This window comes from Paroedura picta, chromosome 5, assembly GCF_049243985.1.
Source record: "Paroedura picta isolate Pp20150507F chromosome 5, Ppicta_v3.0, whole genome shotgun sequence".
NCBI lineage: Eukaryota > Metazoa > Chordata > Lepidosauria > Squamata > Gekkonidae > Paroedura > Paroedura picta.
This window is the reverse complement of record NC_135373.1, coordinates 122,740,934-122,763,662: the sequence shown is the minus strand read 5'-3', so window position 1 is coordinate 122,763,662 and position 22,729 is coordinate 122,740,934. Positions and strand designations below refer to the sequence as shown.

The 22,729-nt window shown below is 48.4% G+C and overlaps 1 protein-coding gene and 1 non-coding gene across 17 annotated transcripts in view; one reads left to right on the top strand and one right to left on the bottom strand.

Moving 5' to 3' along the window:
• The window catches only part of GATA3 (GATA binding protein 3), a 114,008-nt gene that overhangs the window by 80,940 nt on the left and 10,339 nt on the right, over positions 1–22,729 (top strand). For 13 of the 16 annotated variants that reach the window (XM_077340282.1, XM_077340294.1, XM_077340295.1 and 10 more), the window contains one exon: positions 18,265–18,410. In XM_077340282.1, the coding sequence (XP_077196397.1) occupies positions 18,265–18,410 (146 nt within the window). The remainder of the gene's footprint in view (positions 1–18,264; positions 18,411–22,729) is intronic. The other 3 variants (XM_077340296.1, XM_077340292.1, XM_077340293.1) reach the window with 1 other exon arrangement.
• On the bottom strand, positions 8,038–8,109 carry TRNAV-GAC (transfer RNA valine (anticodon GAC)). Its single transcript has one exon. It is a non-coding gene; the product is annotated as a tRNA-Val (tRNA).

Below are 22,729 nucleotides of genomic sequence, written 5' to 3'. Positions count from 1 at the left end.
TTTTGATGGTCAGTTCAAGTCCCAATTGATTAGCTTATGGTGACCCCCAGCAAGGGGCTATCGAGAAGCAGAGGTGATGAACCACTGCCTTCCTTTGCAGAGTCTTCCTTGATGGTCTTCCACCCAAATATCGACCCTGCTTAGCTTCAGAGATCGGACACGATCAGGCTATACTGGACCACTTTCTCTGAAATGGACAGGGGGCACCCCCAAATTCTGTCAGATCACATTCCAACCTATTGACTATCCAGTCTTTGAACAGGATCAGAGCTGCTGAAACCAACCCAGGGCTTCCAGCCCAGTGTCAACCAAGCTTAGCTTGAACGATGCTGTGGTGTCATAAGGCATTGGGTGCAGGTGAGGCCATGTTCTTACTCCCAAGGTGCACCATGGCTTTGACTAATACCCCTCTGGTAGAAATGGTTTCCAGATAGCAATCACTTCCTCAAAGTAACCAGGGAGGGGAAAGAAGAAGAAGAACAGCTGTTTTTTTGTTTTTTTTTGTCCCTTGCTTTTTACTACTCAGAGGAGCCTCAGAGCGCCTTACAATAGCCTCGCCATCCTCTCCTCACAACAGACACAGGGTGAGGCGGAGAGAACTCTGAGATAACTGGGACTTCCCCCAAAGTCACCCACCAGGCTTCATGTGTCTCCAAGTAGCTTACTATCACTTACCTTTCCTCTCCCTACAATAAACAACCTGCGAGGTGGGGAGGTGGGGCTGAGAGAGCATGCAGATAACATGAAACGTGTGGGGTCGCTGGCCAAGTCTATGGGTTTGATCCCCAAGTCAATTAAAAAAAAAAAACCTGTGTAAAATTTCGGTCTCTTCTCACCCCAGTTTTTAGAAAGTACAAGGTGGCGTTTCTGAACGATGTTTCTCTGTTTCCTAGAGTCCCTTCCTTCCCTCCCTCGTTTAATTGAGCAAAAAGCGAAGCCAGGGAGGAATCTATTTTAAATCTAGCCCTCGGCTGCATGGCCCCCTCCCGGGTCCACAGTGCCAGGCGTCTTCAGACTTCATGGGAAGGGATAAAGCCAAATCCCTCCTGGTTCCAAAATAGCACCATATGGCCACATGGCTCGCACTGCAGGGCCCGTTGGGGGCTGACGTGTCCCCCGCTGGTACATGTCACGTATGATGTGCGTACATGACAGGAAGTTCTGATCGAGTGTGGCTTTCCTGGGCATGTTGTGTGCTCAGCACAACAGCTCGGAGGGTGTCTGTCGCACGGCTGGCGCATTTACTTGTCAGACTTTTCCAGGGCGGTTCTGATGCCTTTAAAATCAGTGCGGCATCCAACCCGCAGTCAGGTGACCGTTTCGGGATGTTTGGGCCAGCTTTGCTTGGTGATTTCTGCTCTTCAAGGCACAGGTGTGACTCAGGCTGCCTGGGTGTTTTGGCCCACTGGCAACATTTGGGCACGGTTTTGCATGGAGGGGCTAGGGCATTAGGACGTAAATAAATCTGATATGAGGTGGTGGTTAGAGTGGGAGACTCAGGAGTGAATCCCAGTTTCCTGTGGGGGCTTGCTGGGTGACCGGGGACCCATCCCATACTCTCAGGGTAACTGACTTTGATAAATGTCTGCAGCAGAGGTAGTCAGTAGCTATTAGCTATGATGGGGCATTCTTGGGGCTTGGGGGGCAGCAGGGGGAGGGCTTCTGGAGTTCTGGACCCACTGGTGGACCTCCTGTGGGCACCTGGGGTTTGGCCACTGAGTGACACAGAGTGTTGGCCTGGATGGGCCATTGGCCTGAAACAACATGGCTTCTCTTATGTTCTTATGGCCCTGCTGGTGGACCTCCTGGTGGCACCTGGGTTTTGGCCACTGAGTGACACAGAGTGTTGGCCTGGATGGGTCATTAGCCTGATCCAACATGGCTTCTCTTATGTTCTTATGGCCCCATTAGTGGACCTCCCTGAGGACACCTTGGTTTTGGCCACTGTGTGCCATGGTGTTGGCCTGGATGGGCCATTGGCCTGATCCAACATGGCTTCTCTTATGTTCTTATGGCTCTGCTGGTGGACCTCCTGAGGACACCTTGGTTTTGGCCACTGTGTGCCATGGTGTTGGCCTGGATGGGCCATTGGCCTGATCCAACATGGCTTCTCTTATGTTCTTATGGCCCCATTAGTGGACCTCCCTGAGGACACCTTGGTTTTGGCCACTGTGTGCCATGGTGTTGGCCTGGATGGGCCATTGGCCTGATCCAACATGGCTTCTCTTATGTTCTTATGGCTCTGCTGGTGGACCTCCTGAGGACACCTTGGTTTTGGCCACTGTGTGCCATGGTGTTGGCCTGGATGGGCCATTGGCCTGATCCAACATGGCTTCTCTTATCTTCTTATGGCCCCATTAGTGGACCTCCCTGAGGGCACCTTGTTTTTGGCCACTGTGTGACGCAGAGTGTTGGCCTGGATGGGCCATTGGCCTGATCCAACATGGCTCCTCTTATGTTCTTATGACCTCATAAGGTTGTTATGAGGATAAAAATGGAAGAGAGGAACGGATGTCAGCTATGTTGGGTCTTGGTACGGGAGGAAGGCAGGCGAGAAATGAAGGAAGCAAACAGACAAGTAGAAAAACAATTAGGGATTCCCACCTGAATTAACATATACGGCGTGATCAGGCAGAAAGTTGCAATGTCACTGTGTTTCTTCAAAAGTGTTGCAGTGTGCCTCTTCGGGGTTTATGTGCCTTGATGCGCCTTTCCTTTTAAAGCTGAGGAACGAAACCAGCTCACACAGTTGTTTGTGGCCATCGGCCTCCCTCTTAACCCATTTGCCTGGCTCCAGAAACATTTCCTCCTTCCCTCCTTTGCAACAATATAATAAGCAAATAAATAAATACTAATTAAGAAATTTCTGGAGAGTGACCGAAAAGGGTCGTGTGGTATTCTAGGGGGGAGGCACACCACAAAACCCCAAATGTGTTCCGGAAATATTTATTGCTTCAGTGACTTCCCTATTCGGAGGAAATGCAAATGCTTAGAGCTCAGTACGCTTCTGCCGCTCAGAATTTTCTCCATGTTCCTCCACCCCCCCCCCCAATTTTCTTGTCATACCCCAAGAGTCGCTCGAAGTTTGGGAGAGAAGAAAATAATAAGATATTAAAAGAAACATTTGGGAAAACAGGGGGATTTTGTTTAGTCAGACATATCAGGGCTCGTCTACTGGACATGGGCGAGACAGTAACCCACACCCCAAGGACGAGAAAGCAAATAGTACCGTGTCCATGGGGGGCAAACTTTCCCAGAAGGGTCATGATCCCTAATGAATGAAAAGGCAGAACTTTGCTCGGAAGTAAAATCTCTCCAAGTTCCATGGGGATTGCTCCAAAAGTGGGCTTACCATCCTTAATCATAGAATCATAGAGTTGGAAGGGGCCTCCTGGGTCATTTAGTCCAACCCCCTGCAGTGTGCAGGACACTCACAACCCTCTCGCTCATCCACTGTCACCTGCCACCCCCTTGAACCTTCACAGAATCAGCCTCTCCGTCAGATGGCTCTCCAGCCTCTGTTTACAAATTCCCAAAGATGGAGAACCCACCACCTCCTGAGGAAGCCTGTTCCACTGAGGAACCGCTTTAACTGTCAGGAACTTCTTCCGGATGTTGAGACGGAATTTCCTTTGAGTTAATTTCATCCCATTGGTTCTGGTCCGTCCCTCCGGGGCAAGAGAGAACAACTCTGCTCCATCCTCTACATGGCAGCCTTTAAATCCAAAGTTGAGGACTGCAGTTCCGGATTGTGGTGCTCTTGGCGATCTGGGAAATGCTTTTAGCGCGCGGTAACAGGCCTGTTCCTCCCCCCACCTCAGTTGGCATCCTCAACCAACAGCCAGCATCCTCTATCACCCTGCCCTCAAAAGTGCTCCTTCACAAGCCAGCTCTCTGGTGCTTACACCCAACCCGGCCAGCTTCCGAATTCACGCCCTTTAGGTTCAGCCCGTTTGCGTGGAACAGAGGGATCCGTCGGAGTCGAAATTCTCCCCCTTCCCTTCCTCCCTCCCCCCCCACCCTTTTGGAGGCATCTGTAGGCCAAAGCAGCCCAACCCTATGGAGGGATCAGTTGTCAAGTCTTCCCCCCCCCCCTTTTTTTTTTTTCCAGGGCGAGATTTATTCTGACTGTCTGGGCAGGGACTGTCTCTATTTAGCTGATATGTTTGAGCTAATCCAATTATTTTCAGGCTGCCGCACGCGACAGTTACATTGTTTATCCAGCGCCAGGAACTTTAATAGAGTCCGGATGCGGTTAAGAGTGACAAAAAGAGAGCGAGAGAGCAAGAGAGAGAGAGAGAGTAAGCCCGGAACGGCCTGTTTCTGTAGAGGCAAGCAGACTGGCGGGGGAGAGAGAAAGAGAAAAGAGAGAGAGGAGGAAATGCGAGAGAAGTCGAACGCCAGGCCAAGTTCCTTAGAGCAGGGGTAGTCAACCTGTGGTCCTCCAGATGTTCACGGACTCCAATTCCCATGAGCCCCTGCCAGCATTCGCTGGCAGGGGCTCATGGGAATTGGAGTCCGTGAACATCTGGAGGACCACAGGTTGACTACCCCTGCCTTAGAGCTGCCTCTTTCCCGGCTGGGACAGGCACCTGTGTTTTTCGGGGCTGGGGCAGGAGACAGCCAAGAAGGAAATGGTTGGCCCTTTTTGAGCCTGCAGTGACCCCAAGTCCTTGGCGAGGGCTGGCACCCAACAGGCCTCGTGGGTCTTTTGAGGGGTGCCAATCCCCAGGTGGGACCTGGGGATCCCCAGGAATTGCAACTCATCTCCAGACTAAACAGACCAGTTCCCCTGGAGGAAAGGGCTGCTTTGGACGGGGGACTCCATTGCAATATACAATGCTGGGGTCCTTGGCTGGCCTGAATCCTGCCCACTCTTGGCTCCACCCCCAAAGTCTCCAGGTATTTCCCAAACCAAAGCTGGCGACCCTACTGGTGGGGCATCTAACATATTTCCAGCCCCACGTCTTCCTCAGCACTGCAGCTGGTAATAAACAATGACTGGGCCCGAATCGGGGCATTAAAACTTTTCTCTCTTTCTTGGCCTGGTTGTGTCTGTGTTCCCTGCCTGAGACGTGCAGACAGAACGCAGAGCTTCCGCTTTTCCTGGCGAGGAAGCAAAGCGATTGGAGAATCCGAGGCTTGTTTTCCGGATTGCCAGGTGAGCCGCGAAAAACCCAAGAGCTCGGCCATGAGACTCGAGATATTAAGCAGGCCTAAATCCACCACCGAAATTGCCAAGCGGTCGGGGGGAGGGGAAAAGGTTTAGGAGCCAGTGGATCAACTCATGGTAGAACATCTGCTTGGTGTGAAAGTCCCTGGTTCAATCTTCGTCATCTCCAGTTAAAGAGGACCGGGGAGTTGGTGATGGGAAAGACCTTTGCCTGAGACCCTGGAGAGCCATGGGAAGGGGTTGTAGCTTGGGGGTAGAGCCTCTGCTTGGCATGCAGAAGGTCCCAGGTTCAATCCCCGGCATTGCCAGTTAAAAAGGCCCAGGCAGGAGGTGATGGGAAAGACCTCTGCCTGGGATCCTGGAGAGCTGTAGCTCAGGGGTAGAGCCTTTGCTTGGCATGCAGAAGGTCCCAGGTTCAATCCCCGGCATTGCCAGTCAAAAAGGACCAGGCAGGAGGTGATGGGAAAGACCTCTGCCTGGAATCCTGGAGAGCTGTAGCTCAGGGGTAGAGGCTTTGCTTGGCATGCAGAAGGTCCCAAGTTCAATCCCCGGCATTGCCAGTTAAAAAGGACCCTGCAGTGGGTGATGTAGAAGATTTCTGCTTTAGACTCTGGAGACCTGCTCCCGGTCTGAGTAGACAATACTGACTTTGATGGACATTTAGACTCATTCGGTTGAAGGCAGCTTTATGCACCACAAAGAAATTGCTCACAAGACACAGGCCTGTTTAACTGAAGTGAGGCAAGGGGGGAACGCTGGATAAGGAAGGTGAAGGACTGGGATGGGAGAGCAGAGAAGCTGGTTTTTGGGACCAGGAGAGCTCGCTCGGTTGTTCAGGGAGCATTCTGTGGGTCCTTTTGATCCTGCCGGGCCGCCCAAGAGGAAATGGCGGGCGAGAGGAAGACGCTTTATTGGGTTGTGGCTCGCACAGACCTAGATAGGCCTCTGAGGCCTGTCAAGCCGCTGAGCCTCTCACGGCGGGCCTGAAAGAAGTGAATTGCCTTGAGGACTGTTTACATGGGCCTCTTTGAGGTCTTGTCGCACTTCGCCGTGGGTTATGTCCGCAGTCTGAACGACATCCCTGCCAAGGTGGCATCTGGGACCGTCTGATTGTGGCAGGTGCAGGAGGGCCAAATTCTTGCTCAGAGACATTGGGAAGGGACAAAGGGAGAGAAAACAGCTCTTAGGAGAGAAGCAAGAAGATGAAAGAGGTCACCATTCCCCCTGTGTAGCAGCATATATTACATAGAGCAGGGGTGGGCAACTGTGTCCCTCCAGATGTCCATGGACTACAATTCCCAGGAGCCCCTGCCAGCACTGGCTGGCAGGGGCTCATGGGAATTATAGTCCATGGACATCTGGAGGGACACAGCTGCCTACCCCTGACATAGAGGTAAAAGCTGGACCCATTTTGAGTCTGGTGACTAGCAAAGTTTCATTTGAGACGGGAGCTTTCCTGTGGATGCACAGTGTCAAGGGATGGAAGGAATCAGTTCAAACTTATAGGCAGAGTAACGAAATCAGAGTCCAGTAGCACCATTAAGACCAGCAAAGATTTATTCGAGGCGTGAGCTTTCGAGTGCAAGCACAGTGTGAGAGGAAGTTGACCTACAGCGTAAGGAGAACAATGAACAGACTCCAGAGATAAATAGGAAAAAAACAAACCCTAGCCATTTGGATTTGTTTGTATTCACTTGAGGCTGAATTGCCCAGAAAACATCTTGGGTTCAAGAAAGGGGGTCTACATCGGAGGGTAATGAGCAAATATATAATCAGTTGCTGACAGCGGTTAGGTGAGACCTTGTCCCTCCCCCTCCTCTCAAGCATGGAGGTATCTTAGAGCATCATCTTCTTTGACGTGGAGCATTTGGCTGCCTCCTCCGTGGGTGGGCCAGAGAAAAAGATATCAGTAGACCCTTCCAAACTACACTGCATTATACTAGTCATCGATGCGCAACCTCTTGACCACGGGTAGTCAAACTGCGGCCCTCCAGATGTCCATGGACTACAATTCCCAGAAGCCCCTGCCAGCATTCGCGAATGCTGGCAGGGTCTTCTGGGAATTGTAGTCCATGGACATCTGGAGGGCCGCAGTTTGACTACCCCTGCTCTTGACTGTCGGTGAAGGTAGGGTTGGATGTCTCCTCTAGGAACAGCGATCCAGCTTCCACGTAGACTTGGCTTCTGGGCGCTTCACAGGTAGGGTGAGATTCGAACAGGGGTGTTCCTAGCAAAGCCTCACGGTCGCTATGACTGACATGATGAGAAAAGGGCGTTTCTGGTTTCCAAAGCAGGCTACCTCGGAGTACGAATTGTTGGATGTCGATAGCAGGAAGGGCCTGTGTCCTTCCCACGTTGCTTGTGGGCTTATCAGAGGTGTCTGGGGGGCTTCTGTTGGAAACTGATCTGGACTTCTGGCTGGACCCTGAAGGGTTTTTCTGTTCTCCGTGGAGTGGCAGCAACCACGACTGTCATCTCTTTGGACTTTTGCATGACTCCTAAAACAACCAACACGTGAAGCTGCTTTCTCGGGACTCAGAATTTTGGCTCATCAAACTCAGTATTGTCTACTCTGACCTGCAGCAGCTCTCCTAGGTCTCAGGCTGAGAAGAAGAAGAAGAAGAGCTGTTTATTGTACCCAGCTTTTGACTTCCCCAAAGAGTCCCAAAGTGGCTTAAAATCACCCATCCTTCCTCTCCCCAAAAGCAGTGTGAGGTCCAGCCCAACGTCATCCAGCTGGTTGCATAGGGAGGAGGGCTGGGGGATCAAACCCGGCTCTCCCGATCAGAGGCTGCCATTCTTAACCACCGCCCCACACTGGCTCTCGGGTCTTGGTGCATCACCTCCTACTTGGTCCTTTCAACTGGAGATGCCGGGGATTGAACCTGGGACCTTCTGCATGTCAAGCAGAAGCTCTTCCACTAAGCCACAGCCCCTTCCCATGGCTCTCCAGGGCCTCGGGCAGAAGTCTTTCCCATTCCTTACTGCTTGGTCCTTCTTAACTGGAGATGCTGGGGATTGAACCTGGGACCTTCCGCATGCCAAGAAGAAACTCTTCCACTGAGCCACAGCCCCTTCCCATGGCTCTCCAGGGCCTCGGGCAGAAGTCTTTCCCATTCCTTACTGCTTGGTCCTTCTTAACTGGAGATGCCGGGGACTGAACCTGGGACCTTCCGCATGCCAAGCAGAAGCTCTGCCACTGTGCGACGTGGAGCTGAGCCAGCCAGGAGGCGGCCAGCTCTTTTTAAGGATCTCTCGTCATGTTTTTGTTGCCGTGCTCTGGGAATTGTTTCATGGCCGCCCTGCCGGAATGAAATTCAGCAGGATTCCGGGCCGTGGAAAGTCCAGTGGCAAGAATGGCTTATCCGGCTTTTGTGCATCTGGCTTCCCACTGCAGGCAGTGGGGCGGGGGTGGGATAAAAAGGGATCAGCCTTAAAGGGGCCGGATGGTTCCCTGAGCACCATTTTAAGAGCCGCGTTTGGAGACGGCCCTTCGGCATCCTGCGATTTGCACGCTGCAGTTCTGCATTTTGCAGTATGGAGTGTCCATTGAATTTTGACGGTGGTTGGCTGGGTGGACAGACCTCTGGCATGGAATAAGGCACAAGCCGTTGAAGTCAGAGATGCCCCTTCACCACAATGAAGCCGGGGGAATAAGGAACCCAGTGACCCAAGATCAGTTTACCCCTCAGAGGTGCAGAGGCCTTAAATACGTCACTGCTAGAACTTCCTGAGAGTTTGTGGCTCGTTGGCAGGGCACAGATTTCGCATGCAAAAAGTCCCCGATTCGGTCCCTGGCAGTTTCAGTTGCAAGACTGCAAGAATCAGATGATGGGAATGACCCTTCTCTGCCCAGCTGGCACCTGAGAGCCCCCAGAGCTGCTCCTGCCGGTCGCAGGGCACGATACGGAACCATGTAGATCAGGGGTAATCAAACTGAGGCCCTCCAGATGTCCATGGACTACAATTCCCATGAGCCCCTGCCAGCATACTACCCCTGATGTAGATCAACGGGTTGACTTGGAGTGTATGTTCATCCTGGGAGTGATAGAAAGCCAGCTCTCTCTTGGTGAAATAAAAGCTTCAGCCCAGTTAAAGGCTTAGAGCTGAGAGCCTAAGAGAAGCCATGTTGGATCAGGCCAATGGCCCATCCAGTCCGTATCTCACTACGGCCAAAGTGAACGGGTGGACTTTTTAAGCTAACATTTCTAGCTGACAGACACCAGCATATAATGCTGCAAAACTGAAATCTCTCATTCCAGGTTGCCAACTTTCCTATTTGTACCTTATAGATTTAGGGATGCCAGGCTCCAGGTGGGACCTGGGGATCCCCTGATTTTACAGCTCGTCTCCAGGTGACAGAGACTAGATCCCCTGGAGACAATGGCTGCTTTGGTGGGTTGACTCCTTGGCAGTATATTCCACGGAGGTCCGTCCCGACCCCAGATCCCATCCACTCCTGGCTCCAGCCCCAAAGTTACCAGGCTTTTCCCAATTGAGGGCAGGGAACCTTATAAAGGCCCTCAATTGGTTTCCTTTGAATGTTCCTACTAGATCAGACCATCCTCTGATACATATGGCATCTCACTGTGCAGAAATTAAGCAATATTTACAGTTCTTTTTGAAAAGTTTTGTGGATGAACACTTTTTGGGGGGGGGGGGTGAATGAATACTTAAGATGGAGCATCTGTGGCGCAGCTCCTTAAGAGTTTCAGCTCACCAGTTCAAAAATGTTCTGTAAAACCCAGCCATAGTTTGAACCCCACAAGATGGGTGGCCAAACTGTGCCTCTCAGAATGTTCGTGGACTACAGTGCCCATGAGCCCCTGCCAGCACGGACTACGATTCCCCTGAGCGCCTGCCAACATGTGCTGGCAAGGGTTTGTAGGAATCGTAGTCCAGGCTAGCAGGGGCTCATGGGAACTGTAGTCCATGGACATCTGGAGAGCCAGAGTTTGTCCACGCTGGCTTTAAAGCAGGGGTAGTCAAACTGCGGCCCTCCAGATGTCCATGGACTACAATTCCCATGAGCCCCTGCCAGCAAAGGCTGGCAGGGGCTCATGGGAATTGTAGTCCATGGGCACCTGGAGGGCCACAGTTTGACTACCCCTGCTTTAAAGAATAGACAGATTAGTCAGTGTGGGAATGGTAGTTATCAAATTGGTGGTGGTGGGGAATGCCATAAAATCACCATTGGCTTAGGCCTCTTGGAAAGATCTTCCAGGCAAAAGACCTTTGGAGGTGGTTTGTCATTGTCTCCTTCTACCTAGCAAGCCTGGGCTTCCTTGATGGTCTCCCACCCAAGTCCTAACCAGGGCTGACCCTGCTTAGCTTCTGAGATGCAATGAGGACAGATTAGCATGGCCCACCCAGGTCATGGATTAGAAGTGCCCATTAATGGGGTATTTGTGCCAGGGCAGCCTGATTGAGGCCAGCGTGGCACAAGAGGAAACTGAATCATCGCTGATATTTGGGTGCCGGTCTAATCGTGTGAAGGGAGGGGCTGGAATAAAGAGGAGGCAGATCTGAGAGGGATCTTGGTAGGATGCTCAGCAGGTGTTTATTTAGGTCAAGTGGGAGATCAATGCAATCATTAAGCATCGCCTTCAAATGGGCATTTCAGCCCCTCCCCAGGCAGATCTTTAAAGCCCCCTCCCAATTTTTAATTAGTGCCCACCATTCTTACCGTTCTCCCTCTCCTGGAGCACTTTCCAAAGTCTCTCCCTGGAGCAGGGGCAGAGTTTCCTCAGCTGGGTAATTTAAAAAGTTCAATTTTTCTACATTCTTGGGAAACGCTTTGAGCGCAAATCCGTTCCTTGTCTGTGGGTGGCCCAATTGTGCAGATTCCTTCATCCACATGGGGCTCAGCCAGTTTGCCTATAGTGATCATGGAGGAATCTTCCTTTAATGAGCAGTTTGGTACAGCGCAATGACGTTTCTGGGGGGGGGGGGAAAGAACATGGAAAGAACCGGGTCAGCTTGAACGGCCATTGGATCAATCACTAGGGCTACTGACCATTGGCTGGGAATTTCCTGGGCATTTTGAGATGGATAGGATGGGGCAGGTCCTCAGCAGGGTTCAATGCCATGGGATCCACCTTATTTCCTCCTGGGGAGTTTGTGTTCTAGAAACCAGTCATAATTCGAGGAGATCTCTAGACTCTACATGGAGGTGGACCATACAACTAGTCTCCAAAGGGGTGGACCATTAAATGTTCTGCCCCCTAAAGAGCAAAATTTTAAGTGTTCTGCAATTCAGCAAAGGGTTCCAGAGGACTTGGCACCAAGTGAGCATGGAAGCCGTACTGCAATATCTACTCTAGTGGTCATTAACCAAAGCAGAGAGCAATAGCGTTTCTTTGGTTTAGTTCTTCTGCTGTAAAGAGACAAGGCAAGCTTGGCTCTTGGATGGATAGCAGAACTTGTTTCCCATCGCTCGGCCATTGTATCTTGCCATAAGAAGGGGATCTCCGTTGGTCACAACAAAGGTCTATCTAGGCTGGCATCGTGGCTATAACTCTGGTCAGCAGAACAGTTTTAGGGAACGTACACCTAGGGAGTGAGCACAATTGTTCAGGACATAAGAACATACGAAGAGTCATACTGGATCAGACCAATAGTCCATCTAGTCCAGCATGAAGGCGTTGATCCCTATGCCCTGTTGTTGGCCATCCAGAGGTGTTAGTTGGCTGCTGTATGAAATGAGATGCCTGGGCAGATGGACTATTGTCCATCCCTCCAGCAGGGTCCTTCTTATCAGGGGAACGGTTGTTCTTGGGGACTGATTGTGGGCTGTTTTCAATGTTTTCAATGAATGCACCACGTGTGGACCCCATATAGTGTCTTCAACCAGGAGAATTCCATGGCAGATCATCCCATGGTTGTTCATGGATCTTTCCTGTCCATTCTACCTAGAAAGTCAGAAAGAGAACTCCACGCCATTAATAATTTAATTAACGAAAATCCCTGTCAGGAGATCTGTCGATGGTCTATGGGCATGTTTTACGTGCTGTCAAGTTGTTTCTCACAAATGGTGATCCCGTGGATGAATGACATCCAAAACATCCTGTTGTCTACAGCCTTGCTCGCGTCTTGTGAACCGATGGCCCAGATCCATCTCAGGTTGGATCTTCCTCTTTTCCTACTGCCCTCAACTTTCCCTAACAAGGTTGTTTTCTCTAGCGACTCTTGTCTTCACATCATGTGATTCAAGCCCCATGGTTGGGTCCATTTAGCTTCTAGGACAGTCTTTCTCCACCCCTTTACCCTGAAACAGTCTTTGGGTTTCGAGAAATCCTGAAAGAGATGTCAGCAGGCCACGCCTCCCAGTCACGCCCATGGAAGTCACAGGTCACCAAAACTGACCTCAGTGAGACACTCCCACTAGATGTGACATCACAGTCTGTCGCCCACCAGCGCGAGAAATGGCCCAGCGGCCTATCCTGATGGGCTGGGAACAGGGCTGGGACAGATACTCACTGCCCCATCACTCCCTGCCTCCCCCTCAACACAGTTAAGTTAAAATGAGAGTACTTACCTCTCTGGACTCCAGTTACTATCATGTGCCATGGGCCTTGGCCAGTAAGGATTTTCAGGACTGGGGGCACCTCCCATTTTCACCCTTTCCAGGCCCATCATTGGTCATTTTGGAATGGGGGTGTCTGGTCAACCTGACCATATATGGTCATATCACCTGATGATGACTTGATCTTGAATCAATGGCCTGCAATCAATTGGAGAGGAATGGGCGGCGACTGTAAGCCGCTTTGAGCCTTTTTTGGGTAGGGAAAAAAAAAGGAGGACCACAGGTTGACTACCCCTGACCTAGATAATAGATCCACATTCTTGACTGCTACACTGTGCTGGCTTTCCAGTGGGGCGGGCATGGGCATGGGCCCACTCTTGTGCTATGCACACATGCGATGGCGTATGGTCATTGGCTTGTCTACAGATGTACCACGGGTTGTGCGAACACCTCAAATGTTATTTTAGAGGTGGCAAACAAGCACTCTTCAGCTGATTTATTTATTTATTTATTTGGGCTTATTTTGCTAAGTTCCTTCTGCGTGTCAAGGTCGCCAGTTCTGGGTTTATTTATTTACTTTATTGATTATTACATTTATATACCACCTTCCAATACGGTTCAGGGTGGTTCACATCAAACCTAGAGGAACAGGAAGAGTACAGAGAAATCAATTACCATAAACAACAGTAAAATAACAATAGAGCAATAGTAAATGGTGAATTCATAACTGTAGCATCCTGGTCAGATTCAGGCATTGGATTTCACGGGAGGGTTTGACTCCCCACTCCTCTTCCACATGTAGCCACCTTGGTGACCATGGCCTAGTTCCAGTTCTCTCAGAGCTCTCTCAGCCTCACTTATCTCACAGGGTGTCTGTGGTGGGGAGAGGGAGGGAAGGTGGTTGCCAGCCAGTTTGAGATACATGAAGATTGCTGAGTGACCTTGGACCAGTCACAGTTCTCTCTGAGCTCTCTCAGCCTCACCTCCTCCTCAGGGTGTCTGTTGAGGGGAGAGGAAGGGAAGGGGCTGTAAGCTGCTTTGAGACACATGGAGACTGCTTGGTGACCTTAGGTTAGTGACAGTTATCTCAGATCTCTCTCTGCCTCCCCTACCCCACAGGTTGTCTCTTGTGGGGAGGGACTGCCCGTTTCTAAAAGCGATCCCGAACTTCATGGATTGGTGCTGGGCTCTGCTGTGTGAGAAACTAAGCAGCACGCAGCGGATGTCTGTCAAGAGCGTCCTAAAGTTAATGACGGTCAAATGATTTCTGTATTTTTCATTAATGGGATGCATCACCAGCTGACCTAAGCCAAGCAAACAAACAGAACTCAGAACTCTGCCTTGAGGAGATTGCAATCTAAATTTTCAACTGTGAGAAACGCAGTAGAGGAAGGGAGAGGTCAAGCGAAGAGGGCCGAATATGTGAAAATACAATTATGGCTAATAGCACCTCGGCAGGTCCTTTGTGTGTGTGACTTGGGAGCATTCACAGCAATTTGTGCCCACCAGGCTTCGGTTTGCAAGGTATCCTGCTTAAGCACAGGCCAGGTTGGTTAGATAATTAGGTCCCTTAACCATCCCTGTCCGTGAACAGCTAAGGAAATGAGAGATTGTTTAGTTCGCTTGCTTACAGTCGTGTGACCTTGTTCCTGGAAGGATAGCCAAAGCCCTAGCCTTTACAGCCTTAAGAAACTGAAGTTTAGAACTCAGGGCAGGCCTTAGATGAACAGAGTTAAGCAAATATAGAGGAGATTTATTAAAATTACTTTGTTTATTTATTCATAAATTTGTATCTTGCCACTCCCAGGCTAGCTGGCTAACAGCAGCTAATAACATACAGAACCATAGAACCATAGAATAATAGAGTTGGACGGGACCTCTTGGGTCATCTAGTCCAACCCCCTGCACTATGCACGATACTCACAACCCTATTGCTCATCCATTGCTACCTGCCACCCCCTTGAGCCTTCACAGAGTACAATAAAACATCTAATCTTTTCCCCCTTAATAAAACAGTAAGGGGTGTTGGGGTGGGCTCAGTCCGTGATGGGGAGGGGCAACAATTGGTCCCATGGCCCTGGACTGACAACCCTCATCAGGACAGACCAAAATTCCATCTAGCCAGGGGCAAGCTGGAGAAATGGCTGCCAGTCGGCCCCTAACCACCAAAGGGAGAGGAGGTCAGTAGGGCTGCCAAGGGGGGTGAGAACAGAGGCTGCGCCAGCCCTTTTCGCCCCAAGGCTGTCCTAACTGCCATGTCCAACTGCAAATGGCCTCAGAACCCCGACAGAGCTGGCAGGATGTCCCCCCCCTTCAGGCCTCTGACAGGCCCTGACTGAGGGAAGGAGGCCTTTCCAAGAGCAACGCAGGGGAGCCTGAGGGCCTTCCTTTTGAGGGGGGGGGACTTTCCCCTTCTGCTAAACAGTTGCTTGACAGGGAGGCCACAGAAAAGCCCCTTCTCACTTAAAATACTGCTCTGGCCGGGGGTTAGACACAGCCAAGCCATGTGTCTTTCTTCTTTGCAATTCTCTGCAGATTTGAGGCCACCGCACAGCATTATTCTGCAGAAGAAACTGGCTCTTTTGTCTCCTGTTTCATCTGCACAACAACCCTGTGCAGTAGGCCTCAAGTCTTTCAATTCAACAACAACCTGTGTGGGAAGCCTTAAATGTTTCTTCTCTACCACAACCCTCTCCAAGGTAGCCCTTTCTGCCTGGGGAGCTGATCTTTATACTCTGCAGGTGAGCTGGAATTCCAGGAGCTGGGGCGCAGACAGGCAGACCAGCATCAGTCCTGTGAGTCTGGAAAGTGCAGGAAGATCTAAATAAATACTTACAGCCTGAAACTGTAAATAGTGAGAGGGAGAGGAAGGGAAGATGATTGGAAAATGCTTTGAGGGCCTGCTGGGTCACTGCGGTCCATTATATTTATATTTATATTTATATTTATATTTATATTTATATTTATATTTATATTTATATTTATATTTATATTTATATTTATATTTATATTTATATTTATATTTATATTTATATTTATATTTATATTTATATTTATATTTATATTTATATTTATATTTATATTTATATTTATATTTATATTTATATTTATATTTATATTTATATTTATATTTTAATACCGCCCTTCCCTACGGCTCTGGGCGGTTTACATAAAACATTTTTGAACATTCACATAAAACACTATCAAAATCAATATCAAAAATCAATATAACAATAACAACAACATATCAACTGGAACAATTAGAACGGCACTTCAACAGTTCCCAGTTCTCTCAGATCTCTCACAACCCCACATACCTCGCAGGTTGACTATTGTGGAGAGACGAAGGGAAAAGGTGTTTGTGAACCGCTTTGAGACTCCTTTGGGTAGTAAGCAATGGGTACAAAAATCCGTTCTTCTAAGGAGCAATCATGAAAGAAGCATGTGGGCACATAACATTTTACCAACAGTGAAAATATGGGAGACAGAAGGAACAGGGTGGACACCTGTGTACTGTGACTACCCCATGTGTATTAGGGCAGAGGGGCATTTCGGTGAATGTGGCCTAATTCACACAAGAAGGGAAATGACGCAGAACTGGGGTGAATTGGTTGCCATGTAATCTTCCCCTAAGAAGAGTCTCCAGTCTGATTTTCCCTTCACATATCTGAAGACATGGCTCTGGAAAGCTCATCTGTAACCACTATGCCAAAATTCCCAAAGGTCAGTCCTCTCCCACACACAACAAACATTCCACATCACAGGTTCTTGACACCCGTATCTCCATACCCATGCCCTCATTTGCCACCATGCCACCACAACCTCCCACACAACACACACATTCAACCCCATGCCCTTACAGACTGGACAACTCCTCCCCTTCCTCTTCCCACTGCCAAGCTCTAGCGCCCGTTGTATTCTTGGAGACAACGGGCTTTGCCCCTAGTTTATCGATAAAACACAGCCTAACATACAGTAAGCCCCAAAGTACATTAAAAAACCAAGAAACAAAGATGGCGGATCAATGCAAAAGATTGTCTCAACCTCGCATGCAGATGAGCTAGTATGGGCTGGGGAGCATTCCTTACAATGCATTCCTTACAATGAGCTGTGAATAGCTCCAGCAGTTGGGGTGGTGTTATCAAAAGAGGGAGGGGACTTGAAACCTTGGGACTCCCAAGAAGATCACTTTAAAAAGTCCCCCACAATGCCCATTCTAGATCAGTTCTCAGGATCTTAGGCCTCTTGACTCATGTCTCAGACTTAATGGGTTTCATTGGAAAACTTACCATTGGAATTAAGTGTGTGGCGGTCCAGCTTTAAGGACATTGGTGGAAGGAGTCGGAAGAGAGCGGAAGACCATTTTAGAGACATTTCCACTCCTGGTTGCTGGTTTGATTGGGAAGTTCTAGTTTCCTTGATGGGTTATCCCCACTTGGTGTGAAATGACAACCATCGTTTCCCCTGTCCACGTTATCAAAATTTGATATCTGTTTTTTGTATTAAAAGAAACAAAAATAGGAAATTTGGCCAAGAAGAGAGGCGCCAGGATTGAATGTGCATAACCAAAAAACAGGACAATGCATATAGCAATGTCCCCACACCGATCTTTTCTCTAGTTTAGTTGTCTGTGGACCATTTTATAATTTATTTATCGATTTTTTATGCCACCATTCCCCTAGGGCTCAGAGTGTCTGAAAGAATTCCCCAGATTCAGAAGTCGACTCCAAGGGTATCTGGACTCCACATGATAATCCCTCTTCTAAATACCCTCAATACTCAGAATAAAACACTTTGAAAACTTGGGTTTCCTCTAAGAATTTTATTCCACCTCTATTCCAAGGAAGAGGTTCATTATAATTAAAATGCATTACGTGCACATATTCTGGTGTGAATTTATTTATTTATTTTATTAGACTTTTATGCTTTCCATCCCTTATGGTATATAATCTGTATATAATATGTATAATTCCTTTCTGATCACTGATCAAAAAACAATGCTTTAAATTCTGTATTATTCTGTATTATTATTCTGCAATAGCTGTCTCACCTTGCTCTTATACTATTGTGGTTTTGTATTGCTATCATGCCTGGGTGAGCTTAGAAATAAGTATGAATAAAAATGTCCTACTATCATTCCAGACCAGTAGTTATTTGGTTTGCCCAAAGTTTAAAAGTGGCAGGTTCTGCTTTATTTAATTAATTGTGACTCTGAACTGCCCCCTCCTCTTTATTTCACACTCTTTTTGGCCCTCTGAGGGTGGGGGAATGTTGAGCTAGATGGAGGGAATGTTGAACTAGATGGAGGGAATGTTGAGCTGGATGGAGGGCATATTGAGACCTCTGCTTTATTTAATTAATTGTGACTCTGAACTGCCCCCTCCTCTTTATTTCACACACTCTTTTTGGCCCTCTGAGGGTGGGGGAATGTTGAGCTAGATGGAGGGAATGTTGAGCTGGATGGAGGGAATGTTGAGCTGGATGGAGGGCATATTGAGACCTCTTCCAACTCCCTTATTTCTCCCCTTGCTGTCTCTCAATGAACTGTGTCCCCTCTTGTTTCCAGAAGGCAGGGAGTGTGTTAACTGTGGCGCTACCTCAACCCCACTATGGAGGAGAGATGGCACGGGGCATTATCTCTGTAACGCCTGTGGACTGTATCATAAAATGAATGGGCAGAACCGCCCGCTGATAAAGCCCAAGAGAAGGCTGGTAAGTGACTTGAATCTCAAAACTGCACTAACTTCTTTATTTTCTTTTTTCTTTCTCCCTCCCTGTCATGTTGTGTTTTTGAATTTCCTCAGCCCAAGATGGAAAGCTTTCTGGAGGGAGTGGGACTGGGCAGCCCCGCCCAAAGTCTTGTCTGTCTGTACAGAAGAGGGTTTTTGAGAGAGCTTCTCCCCCCTTTTTCACTATGCCTGCCAAGTTATGTACCATTTCTATGTCTCTATTTTATATATATAATATTTTCCTTAAAAAAAAAACAAGTAAGGGATGATGATTTTATTGAACAGGTTCTGGAGGGTGGTACGGGGCTGGGGGGAGCATGCGGCAGGCATGAACAAATATTTTGTCTTGAACACGGAAGGGTATCTTGAAACTCTTTTTTCCCCTAAAAAAAATGGAAATTGCCACGGGACTAAATGGGGCCTCTTTTTCCATCTGCTGGGTTTTCAGGGCCTTGGGATTGAGGTAGAACCTTGGAATGATATTTATTGTTCTCATTTCTGTGCATTTTGTATTTTGCTCGTTTTTAATATTTGGAAAAAAACAATCCAAGGGTACCTTGCGTGATCTCAATTTGATGACTCTGTACCATCTTCTCTGGCCTCAACTACTGGAAAATTAATTTATTGGGGATGTGTTCTTTACTGCTTAGGAACGAATTGTGTTGCTGTCATAATTATTTTCGTATAGCAAGTCCTGGGCTTAGACCTCTGAATTTCTCATGCCTGGAACAGCCAGGGGAAAAACTACCTGTTCACAAAGGGTAGAACTCACAAAGGGTAGATACAACTCTGGAGATCGATGGTTAGATCTCCTGTTGTTTTAAACTTCTGCAAGTGGCGGTTAAGGAAACTCCCTAATATGAAATAGGACCATAGTAGGTCCTAGTAGGTGTGTTCATTCTCTTTCCAGCTCTGAATTGGTCCTCTAAAGGTGTTGTTTGTTTTGATCGGGGGAGACGGCTGAGAGTCAGCATGGGGTAGTGGTTAAGAGCAATGGCCTGTAATCTGGAGAACCGGGTTTGATTCCCCACTCCGCCACACGCAGCCCGATGGGGGACCTTGGGCCAGTTCCAGTTCTCTCAGAGCTCTGTCTTGTCTCTCTGTAGCCCGAGAAAGGAGCAAGAGTCCCGGAGCTAACAAAATTCGTGGGAAGGGAGGAGCTCACTTCAGAGACTTCTCGGGATGTTTTGGAATTACCGCACGCCATTTTTCACACTTCAATAATGTATGCTCTGCTTTTCTCCGGTCCTGTCCCTAGCAGGCTGTGAGTCCCTATTAAACATAGGGATGCCAACTCTAGATTTGAGAATCCCTATAGATTTAGGGTCAGAGCCTGGGGAGGAGGGAGAGAAACGACCTCGGTGGGATATAATGCTCTAGAATTTGCCATTTTCTCCAGGGGTTCTGATCGCTCTTGCTTGGAGACCTGTTGTAATTCTGGGATACCTCCAGGAGATCTCTGGGAGACCCAGAAGTTGGCCATCCTAAGGGAGCCTAGGATTGTGCTTCTGTTGCACAACTGCTCATGCCTGCCACGTAGAAGCCGGTTTGCCGTGGCAGGTGGAAAGCAAGCGCAGGGGTTTACTGCAAGCTAGGGTAACCAGGGTTTCCGCTGGCTGCCGCATACCACATGGCTCTAGGACTTACACTTTGAAAACGCTTGATAAATGACAAAAACGAAAAAGAAAAAGAAGAAAGATGGAATGGTGGAATAGTGGAAGGCTGGGCCTTTGGATTGTTCCATGTTCCGTAGCAGATCCCCTGCCTGATGAAAAGGATCCCAGAATCTCTCCTTGGCATTTCGAGGCAAAACGATAATGGGTTAGGAAAGACTGTTCTGTCCCTTTATTTTTTTACGAGCTACTTGTGGGTGTGGCGGGCTGGACATGAAAGAATAAAAAGCTAAAAATAAAATAATAATTTTGGGATTTATATCCTGCCCTATCTCTGGAAACTCAGGGTGGATTACGGCGATATAGAATGCGTGCAAATCACGAAAATATAGAATACAATTTGAATGTGCCAATATTAAATGTGGCAATTAAATATTAAGACATTAAAACCCAGTATTAAATATGACACCTTGAAATGGCCCATAATACTTGCCTCTCATACGGGCCGGTGGTGGTGGGGTCAATAGGATTTTTTAGCTTGGTGGGAAAGGGTTGGATTGGGAAACACCTGGGAGTGGAGCCAGGATTGGGAAGTATTTGGGGCGGGACCTCAGTGGAGGACAATGCTACGGAGTCTACCCTCCCAAGCAGCCATTTTGTCCAGGGGAACTGATCTCTGATGCCTGGAGATGAGCTGTAAAACCAGGGGACCCCCAGGCCCCACCTGGGCACTGACATCCCTCTGGTGGGCTCAGATGGAGAGGCCAGTGGTTTCTAATGCTACTTCTGGCCTCGGCCAGTGGCCTGATGGAACAGTTTTGTCTTGCAAGCCCTGCAGGTCTGATGAAGGCGGTGCAGAGCTCTGATCTCCTTCGGCAGAGCATTCCACCAGGGTGGGGACAGGGCGATAAAACCCCATTTGATCTCCGTGGGGCTGGGGACCCTGAACAGGGTTTGCTCCCTGGTGTCTTACGGGGGAAATACTGCAAAAAGTGTTCCCGCAGATACAATGGCCTGAGACCAGCCAGAGTTGCCAATGCTGGTCTAATAGCGTCTATATTTTTTAAAATTTGGCAGCTGACTTATTTTTTTATTATTTGAATTTGTATGATGGTTGCTCTCAGCGAACTTGCTTGCAGTGGTTTACCAACATGTACAATACAGAACCCAGTCCACAACAATAAAACAACATTATCTATAGTCTAAAACAATCTCCCCATAAAATCTCTCTAAAACTCTACAATATTACAGTATTACAATGGCGGAATAATTAACAGTTGACCTCATTTCCCACACAGGGAATCACTGGGTTGGTCTAGAATAAGGCAGATCTCATGACGGAAATATATCAAAAGGGTTGATCACATGACGGCTCAGGCACAGTCTAATACTGGCCCAATCCCTAAGGGGAGGGGAGGAACCTGATCTTAGCCCCAAGATCACCCTATAGAGTTTTCGAGGCAAGAAAGGCATTCAGAGGTCATTGCTTCCCTTTGTGTAGTGATCCAGGTCTTCCTTGGTGGCCTCCATCCAAATACTGACCATGGATGACCCTACTCAGCTTCTGAAATCTGTCAAGATCAGGTTCACTTGGGCTATCCAGATTGGGGCCAACCATCTGGGACCGTTTCAATCCCTTCCCCTCGTTCAAGGAGTTTAGGAAGTAGGTTCCCTTTCTCCAGGTTCTCAAGTTGTAGACTGGAACATTCTATTCTTAGTTCGGCATTCTAATCACTCCATCCCTCTTGACTCATGTCTTCTGCTTGGGACGGGGTGTTCTAGGACGCTATGTCTCCTTGTGGAGGAGCTGCTTCCAACTTAATGGGAGAGGAGAAAACCTCTTTGTTGTCTCTGGAATGTTGACTCTGTGAACATCTTGTCCCATCCCTGTCCCAAGATGGAGGTCTACTCTCACCTTCATTACACCTAGGTTACTCCTAACTTACTCTTAACGTAAAATGGTTGGACAACTATATCTAACAGCCAAGAGGAAAGGTATAATGCAGGGGTAGTCAAACTGCGGCCCTCCAGATGTCCATGGACTACAATTCCCAGAAGCCCCTGCCAGCGAATGCTGGCAGGGGCTCCTGGGAATTGTAGTCCATGGACATCTGGAGGGCCGCAGTTTGACTACCCCCTAGTATAATGTATAAATATATAAAGATATAGCCAATATAAAGATAGCAGTCAAGAGGAAAGATATAATTTAATTTCAAAAATTAAATTATATAGGTGCCAAAAATACAAGGCACTTTACCCACCTTGGTGACAATCTAAGTCTGATTTTTTAAAATAAAATACCTCCATATAAACCAGTGGTTCTCAACCTTCCTAATGCCGTGACCCATTAATACAGTGCCTCATGTTGTGGTGACCCACAATCATAAAATTATGCAAATGTCCTTTCACAGAAATTAAACCAAAACGGACCAATGGCGTGAAGATCCATGGTTCATAATTGTATATAAATTGTTTTTTTCCCGGGGTCTCTCAGTTCAGTTCTGCCTCTTGCCCCACCATGCCCATCTCGCTCTTTTCCGCTGCTCCAGACAGACTTACGTTCTATCTTGATCTGCCCCGCAAGGCTGTTGTGTGGATGGCGCCCCCCCCCAAGCTGCTTGCCTTGTCATGACCCCTGTGAAAGGCTCATTCGACCCCCAAAGAGGTCCCGACCCCCAGGTTGAGAACC